The sequence below is a fragment of the Pristiophorus japonicus genome, chromosome 9, assembly GCF_044704955.1.
Source record: "Pristiophorus japonicus isolate sPriJap1 chromosome 9, sPriJap1.hap1, whole genome shotgun sequence".
Taxonomy (NCBI): domain Eukaryota; kingdom Metazoa; phylum Chordata; class Chondrichthyes; family Pristiophoridae; genus Pristiophorus; species Pristiophorus japonicus.
The window spans coordinates 123,982,793-123,991,893 of NC_091985.1; the positions used below are offsets into that span (position 1 = coordinate 123,982,793).

General features: G+C 44.3%; 1 protein-coding gene across 4 annotated transcripts in view; it reads left to right on the plus strand.

Moving 5' to 3' along the window:
- The window catches only part of LOC139273207 (uncharacterized), a 234,970-nt gene extending 228,832 nt beyond the window's left edge, over nt 1-6,138 (plus strand). For 2 of the 4 annotated variants that reach the window (XM_070889796.1, XM_070889799.1), the window contains 2 exons: nt 3,432-3,654; nt 5,387-6,138. In XM_070889796.1, the coding sequence (XP_070745897.1) occupies nt 3,432-3,654; nt 5,387-5,526 (363 nt within the window). In that variant the 3' untranslated portion in view covers nt 5,527-6,138. Of the gene's footprint in view, nt 1-3,431; nt 3,655-4,383; nt 4,523-5,386 lie in introns of those variants that run through there. The other 2 variants (XM_070889798.1, XM_070889800.1) reach the window with 2 other exon arrangements.
- Nucleotides 6,139-9,101: the final 2,963 nt, after the last annotated feature.

Below are 9,101 nucleotides of genomic sequence, written 5' to 3' on the forward strand. Positions count from 1 at the left end.
CTGGACCTTTCGAAGGAGCCACATCAGACATCTCCAACCTCTCTCAATATGCTGCACATTATTCCTACTGTCAGGTCACAGATGCTCTGTATAAGAGGAGGAGGGACTACATATCTTTTCCAATGACCAGAGAGAAGCAGTTGGAGCACTGCACTGGCTTCTTCAGGATAGCGGGCCTCCCCAGGGTTCAGGGCGCCATAGACTAAACCCACGTGGCATTGAGGGTACCACAGAACAATCCGGAGATCTTCAGAAACCACAAGGGATACCACTTACTCAATGTCCAGTTGGTGTGTGACCACAAGCGCCAAATCATGGCCATTGATGCCCGGTATCCTGGCAGCAGCCACAATGTCTTCATCCTGCGGCAGACTGGTGTGCCAGGTCTGTTTCAGCCACCAAATGAAGGTGGTGCATGGCTCCTAGGAGACAAGGGTGCACCTGGTTCCTGACTCCCCTTCACAACCCCACCACTCCTGCACAACAGTCGTACAATGAGTCTCATTTGGCCACCAGATGCAGCATTGAACAGACCATAGGAATCCTTAGCAGAGGTTCCACTGCCTTGATCGTTCAGCAGGAGTGCCGCAGTACACGCCTGATGGGGTGTCCTATTCGTCGTCGTCTGCTGCATGCATCACAACCTAGCATTCATGAGGGCGCAGCCATTGGCCAATGTCAAAGCAATAGCACCTGAATGAGGAGGAGTAAGAGCAGGAGGAGGAGGCGCAGGCGGAGGAGGAGCAGGAAGAGATTCCGCGACCACGCAGGAGGCAGTGTCGCTATCCTGATCCTGCAAGGGGCGTACGAGACTGTCTCGTTGCTGCTCGCTTCCACTAAGTTGGTCGCCACTTCCAGCTTCATCTGTGCATCCCCATGGCCACAAAAATGAGCCCTTCCACACATCATATTACACTCTAAAATGAGACACAACAACAGATATTAAAGTTTCAAATAAACATTTATACAACAATAACATGCCACAACAATATCAAGATTTTTAATCACCCTTGTTCATTTCCTTATAACCCCTCTTACGTCGACCTATTCTACAACTACACAGCAGTGTCTACCCTGCGGCTGTGGATGGCTGCTTTGTTTCACCTCCAGATGCTACAGATGTCCTTATAGGTTGCCCTCGATCAGCTCTGGCCCTGGAGGGGGCAGCTGCAGACTGGCCCATCTCAGCCTCAGCGCCATCAGTCTGGATTGGCTGGGTGCAAGCCATGGCTGATTGCAATGACGGGCTGGCAGGGCTGGGATCCGGAATGCTGTGATCCTGAGAGAGCACAGCATGTTCCGGCTCCAATGACCTGGCAACACTCCCCCGAGGCAGCACCTCAGCATCCCCACCAATCTGCTGGAGCACAGTTGGGTGGGCTGCTGCAACACCGCCAGATCCCTGGTGGACTATAGTGGACCCAACGGCGATGGCATCAGTCAGAGCTTGTGTGGCATCCAGCTGAGACTGCATGACAGCAAACACAGACTTGATGCCTCCAGCCACTGACTGTATGACAGCAGTAAGACACTGCGTGGCCTCTTGCTGAGACAGCGTGAGAGCAATCTGAGCTTCTGTGCCAGCAGCCATCCTCTCAATTACTGTACTAAGACATTGGGTTGCTTCCACCTGTGCTGTAGTGGCAACTGCCACATCATCCATGACACACATGAGATCTAGATCCGCACGGTCACTCTTGGGGCCCAACATCGTCTGTACATTTGCAATGATGGGCTCCATGGTGTGCGCAGAGCTGTCTGCAATTCGGGAGGCAGACTCCTCCACACTCCTGACCACTTGCGACAGGCTCTCGGGCACCCTTGCCATTGCCCCAACATCTCCGAGTGCATGGCCGGCACCCTTTGTTCGAAGGCCTCCACATCAAGGTGCTCATCTGAGTCCTATCCAGCAGAACTCATGTGCAAACTCGCCCTCCGGAGAGCTGGCTCCCAAGGTTCCCTGGCCCTTGACCATGCTGCAGCTCGCTAGGCCCCGGTGCATCACCCAGTGCAGACCCCTCTCCTAAGCTAAACTGCAACAAACGCATACTCCCAGTATCTGAGCTGGTACGTGGGAGCGTAAGAAGCAGTGATGCGGTGCTTGGAGCTGTCGCTCCCTCGGCATTCACCTCCTCCCTCATCTCATCGCTGTCCTCACTTGGCTCAGGAGACTGAGGCTCATGCTGGTCCATCTCTGATGCATCATCTGCAAGCATGAATGGGATAAGAGTGGCGTGAAGGAGGGGGTGGACCATTCAGCAACCAAGGTGCACACATTGCTGACCACGATACTGATAGGCGTTTGTGCAGTTATGGACAGATGGAATTAAAGGAAGAACCTGACTTACCAATGCTGCCCCCAGCGAGATCCACGGTGCCTGTGGCTACTGGGCAGGCAACCTGTGGACCAACTAGCCGTAGTACCCTTTCCTCAACATCGGCCAACTGCTGGAGGCCGGGCTCTCCACCCCAGTCCTCTGCTACTCCCTGCGGTTATGTGCCATCTTGGCCTACAAAGCAAAGAAGGGGTGGTGAGTCCAGTTGGGCATCTGGAAATAATGGATGAGCAGCTTCATTAGATGCAATTGTAAGGCACAAATGAAAGGGTCCCTCAACTGTGAGTATGCACACATGACATATAGATGACTCACCATTGAAATGGTGCTTCACTAACTGGAAACAGAAGCAGGTAAATAAGAGTTGGAGAAGGAGAGGCTCAGAGACCAAAGTTCAATAATAGGGGGACCATGTACTCACTTTAATCACTCAAATGATGTCATTGCTCCGCTTCCGGCACTGAATGCACATCCGGTCCAGTGCTGAGGTGACCGACACTTCTGCAGCCACCTCTGCCCAAGCATCATTGAAGACCTGCCCAGAGGGCCTGCCAGACTCCAGAAATAGGAGGTGCCTCCTTCCCTCCACAGCTTGCAACAGCATCTCAATTTGTGCATCTGTGAATCTGCTTGCCCTCCTGCCACCTCCCTAACTTGCAATTTTACAAGATGAGAAACCACAAACACAGCAATCGCTCTGATCAGAATGACCAGTACCTACCTGAAAGACCTGCCCTTTAAGGCGGTCAAGGAGCAGCTGCCTCATTATGAGTGAATGCAAGTCAGGTGAAATTGGGTCCTCGGTGATCTCGCCCCTACACCTCTCCACAGAGGCCATTTCTGCCCCCAACACTGCCCTGTTCATTTTTCCAATCAAAAGTGCCCAAAATTGCTTGATTCCTCACCCCATCGATTGGGGCATTAAATCACCATCTAATTTGAATTGTTCGCCCAGAACGGAGTGGTTGGCAATTTCAAGTTTGTCAACATGATGATTTCACTTGTGTATAAGCTTTACAAAGATTGTGCGCATGAGTCTAGAATGCCGATTTAAACATTTGACTAAACAAAAGTGAATTGATTTGTGGTTTTTAGGTGCATGATGCCTACATTGAGTTAGCAAACATTCTCCTGAAGACCAACCCCCTTTCAGCTGTGGACATTTACAGCAAATTTCCTTTGAAACCCATTAAGGAGCAATCGTTTGATGACACCTTCATTACTGGAGAGATAGTTCGTCTTTTAATGAAATATCAAAAGTACGATGACGTGCGCCTGTGCCCGAACATGATTGCATATGGAAAAGTAATGGGATTAGGTGCGTATATGAATTACTCTGTCAAATAGAAATTAGTAACAAGTCAACACCTTGCACTTGCAGCATGGATACTTACATTTTACTTTTGTGTGCTAAATAGAAGCTTTGGAAGAATCAGGACTTTCCCTTTAAAATATCATATTTGCTATAGCATCCAGTACTATCTTAATGAGTCTGTCTGTTGGGTGCTGCTAAATCAGTAACTTGTCAACATGTTTACTTGTGTCCTCTACATTGCTCATATTGTGCTGAAAACTAATATGCTTTGAGAAAGATGTGTATGGATAAAGCAGTTTAAATCTTTTTATTTTCATAATCAGATGGGCACAATTGAATGCACAAGGTGGGCTTGTTAAATGGCAGTATATTCTGCTGCACTGTTACATGATCCTCTATATTATAAAGGGATATCATTATTGTCTCTCAGACTCTCTTTATCAGGTGTTTAAAAAATGCTAGTCACAGATAGCTAGGGAGCAGACATTTTGGGCAGAATTATTTCCAACAATTTATAATGCTGTCTGCTCCAGTGACATATCGAATGGGAACTGTGGGTTATGCAATGGCACTTATCATTCAAGATATCATAAAGGAGAGTTTTACACAAAAGATCTGCTACCAAGTTACCTCTAAAGTATAATACTCAATACCAAGTTACCACTGAGTCATGCCAGTAAGCATGCACAATTAGATTAAGTAACAATTCAATAGAATATATTTATTTTTCAGGAGGGTATGTTAAGGAATTATAAACACCAAGGCTGATTAAGATGGAGAAACATGATCAACATCCTGGGGCTCACCATTGACCAGAAACTTAATTCAACCAGCCACATAAATACTGTGGCTACAAGAGGAAGTCAGAGGCTGGGTATTTGTTGTGAGTGTCTCACCTCTTGACTCCACAAAGCCCTTCCACCATCTACAAGGCACAAGTCAGGAGTGTGATGGAATACTCTCCACTTAACCTGGATGAGTGCAGCTCCAACAACACCCAAGAAGCTTGACATCATCCAGGACAAATCAGCCCGCTTGATTGGCACCCCATCCACCACTTTAAACATTCACTCACTTCACCACCAGCGCACCGTGGCTGCAGTGTGTAGCATCTACAAGATGCACTGCAGCAACTCGCCAAGACTTCTTCGACAGCACCTCCCAAACCCACGACCTCTACCACCTAGAAGGACAAGGGCAGCAGGCACATGGGAACACCACCACCTGTAAGTCCCTCTCCAAGTCACCCATCATCCTGACTTGGAAATATATCATTGTTCCTTCATCATCGTTGGGTAAAAATCCTGGAACTCCCTCCCTAACAGCACTGTGGGAGTACCTTTACCTCACAGACTGCAGTAGTTCAAGAAGGCAGCTCACCACTATCTTCTCAAGGTGAATTAGGGGTGGGCAATAACTGCTGGCCTTGCCAGCAATGCCCTCATCCCATGAATGAATTTTTCAAAAAAGCATCTTTGCATAGTGTGCCTGATCATCGGACAATGTGATGGAGAAATGGTAGAAATAATTAAAATGTAACATTTAATTAAAATGTAACAAATGTAATTTAGAGGAAATCCAAAGAAACATTCTGATTCTGAATTTTGCTTTGTTTATTTCACCTTATTTACAATTTCCTACTTAAAATAGACCCATTTTGGATTCAGTTTGTACGAACAGTAGCTTGTTACCATAGTGCAAATGTCCTCCACGTAACACTCGCATTGCTTTGCAGCTTCCATAGATAGTTACATCAACATTCTTGACCAGAAAATGAAGACTGAACTTTTGATGAAAGTCTATGCAGGAATCCACGAGAAACCTAAGGAAGATGCAGAACTTCAAGCATTCTTCACCTTCAAACATTGGATTTAGGATGTGTTGCTATTAGTAATAAAGTGACACATGCCAACAGTTTGCATAGAGAGATTTTAAGGATTATATGCAACCCGTTGAACACAAATATGTTGTCAAAAATTTTCAAAATTGTGTTAAATTTTGTGTGAGGCTAAACAAGCCACAATTTAAGTGTTTTCTTTCAGTTTATTTCACAAAACATTTGTACGTTCAAAAGAGTTTTATAGTTCCCGTCATCATTAGCATTTCTGAAGTAAATGTTTCATAAGTAACTGACATTGATTATCAGGCGATGGGACTATTTTCACCAAACATCTTTCAGGATTATAATTTGGATGTTAGTTACTTATTCGACTGGATAATTTCATTAATTTCCTAGAAACTAACATTTGTACAGAAAAAAGTTGAACACAACTAACTATGTCTTATACTATGAATGCTTTACAACAATCTGTTTTACCATGTCACCATCACAAAAATTAACACCATCAAATGGGACTGACAAGCTGTTTCAATGCTGAGAATCTTGCAGTACATTCCACTAAAGAATTCTTAAGCCATTTGTGCCAAAACTGGCAGCTCCCATATGGCTAATGCTTTTTTTTATCTTACTTTATAGAACCCAGCTACACTACCATTTAAAAATGAATTTCTGATGAGTCATGTGTACTTTAATACTATAAATGAATAATTCAAAATATTGTGTAACCTGCTTTAGACTTGAATTAAATGATTGAAATAATAAATATTTGTTTCAAATACTATTGGATGGGGAGGAGATTGGCAAGATTATCCCCCAGTGAGTGCGCTGGGTGGGAAGATCGGCGAGAGAGTAGGATGGGACAGTTGGGGTGCTGCTCGTAAGGAAGCAGCGACGAGTGCCTTAATGGGCCCTTCGTAGGATGCCAAGAGAGGCACAGAGGGAAGCTGTTGGCTATCTAAGAGGGAGTCAAGCCTAGGATGTCAGCAGAAGGTCGAAGAGTAATGAAGAATTGGGGTAGAGATTTGGGAAGGCAGAGTATGCAAGGGAGGAGAGATGAAAGGAGGCATGATGACAGGGGAGAACGGTCAGGGAGGGATAAAGAGAAAAGGAAAGAGGGGGAAAAGTGGAACAGTATTGAATGGCTCAGGTCCGGACCAGCAGCCAAAGTGCACACGTGAATGGCAGTAGAAAAGCTCAGGTTATTATAGGCCTGTTTACACTTCCTACATAATCCCTGCCCCACTTGCAGCCATGTAGTCATCTGAGAAAGGCACAAAACCAGAGGGAAAAAAAACACAAATTTCGAATGGATCAAAAAATTTCTACAGCCAGTACATTCGGTACCCAAATGTTACAGTAAAATGTTATAATATATAATTCGCCAACTGTCAGCCAACAGGTGCAGACTTAAATGGAATAACAAGCTGACCACCTGAGACAAGGACCATAAATCCTACAACAAACTGTTCTTCTGTTCAAGTTCTGATATCTTCACAGAGCACAGTACACACAGCTCCTAACATGGCAGGCAGCTCCCTCGAAAGCCTCCGGAATCTGTCTGGTTCTGTTAATTATTAACGCTGCAGTTGCAGTACACAATACGTCCACATCTACAGTGTGGAGCTACAAACATTACAAGCTTACAGACATTACACTTCTCCCTCCTTAATGAAGAAGTTATTATAACAAACATACATAACTTTCATGTTTATACATAACACAGGATATAAACTTTTTTTTTCCATATTTACAAATTTAACGTTACCACTTGTTTTCTGTTTCGAAGAGGATATCTTCGCTCTCGATCAGAAACTTCCAAACATGGTGTTGAATCTAAACTCATTCGAGGCTCATCCTGAGGAACGTTTCCTCCACGGAATTTCCTTGATTTTCATTTGAACTCACTCTAACTTCAGGCTCTTTGTTTTCCTGACTCGGACTCAGACTTTCATTCTGATTCTCTCCTGGATTTGTTTCCAGTACATTGGATTTAGGATTTGCTACTGGTGTATCAAAACTATTTGATGAGTCAGAAATAATTGAAACATTCCCACCTTCAACTCCTTCCATGTCTGTAGGTAAAATATGATCAATATGAACAAACCTAACCTGTCCATTATTAAACATCTTTACCAAATATATGCGAGGACCACATATCTTCACCACTCTTCCTGGTAACCACTTATGGTGATGGTTCTTCACTCTCACCTTCTGGTTTAATTTCACACTTCTTTCTTTTACGTAACCTCTATCATGATTTTCTGTCTTAATTGTGTCTCTTCTACGGACTGTGCCAAATTTGGTTTTAACAACGAGAATCTGGTTCGTGGCTGTCGTTTGAGAAACAACTCTGCTGGTGTTCTACCTGTAGTTGTATGAGGAGTATTTCGATATGTAATCAAAAAATTAGCCAATTTGTGATCCAATGACAACTGTCGTTTCCTTGGATTTGGATCTAACATTTGTTTTATGAGGGCACGTTTTACAATTTGTACACTGCGCTCTGCTGCACCATTCGAAACAGGATGGTATGGTGGAACCTTGACATGTTTCACACCATTTTTGCTCGTGAATGTGCAAATTCTTCGGAACAAAATTGTGGTCCATTATCCGAAACAATTTCTTCAGGGAGGCCAAATGAAAAAAACAATTTTCACAAAATGTCCAATGTTATACTTGTTGTTATTTTCCACATTGGAAACACCTCAACCCACTTCGAATAGCTATCAATCACAATGAACAATTGTTGTCCTTCTAACTCAGCAAAATCAATATGTTGCCTTTGCCACACCCTGGGAGGCCATTTCCATGGCTGTAATGGTACTGGTGGTGGTTGCTTGCTTACCGATTGACATGTCATACTCTGACAGATGATGTACTCTATATCTTTATCAAGACCTGGCCACCATATATAACTGCATGCAAAACTCTTGGTCAAGCACATTCCCAGGTGCTGGTCATGGAGGTCTCCTAATAATTTGGACTGAATTTATTTGGTATAACCACTCTTGCACCCCACATGATACAATCTTTATCGACTGATAATTCATTTCTACGAATGAAGAATGGATGTGTATCTTTGTCTGTTACCTAGTTTGGCCATCCATTTCCAATCTACTCATACACCTTTGACATCACTGGGTCACGTTTGGTTGCTCTACCAATCTCTTCAGCTGCGACTGGCAGTTCATCAATGTATGAAAAATAGAACACTTCTTCCCTATCCGGTGTAACTTGTGATGGGGAAGGCAGTCTAAACATTGCATCAGCATTACTGTGATCAGCTGATTGTCTGTATTCAATATCATATGTATATGCTGACAAAATCAAAGCCCATCTCTGCATTCGGGCTGCAGCTAAAATTGGAACTTTGGACTTTAGATGGAGGATTGCTGTTAGGGGCTTATGGTCCATAACGATGGTAAACTTATGACCATACAAGTATTTGTGAAACTTCTTGACCCCAAAAATCAATGCCAAAGCTTCCCTTTCAATTTGCGCATAATTACTCTCACTGGCACTGAGAGTGCGTGAAGCAAAAGCAATTGGTCTCTCCTCCCCACTACGTGATACATGAGAGATCACTGCCCCAACTCCATACGGAGAGGCA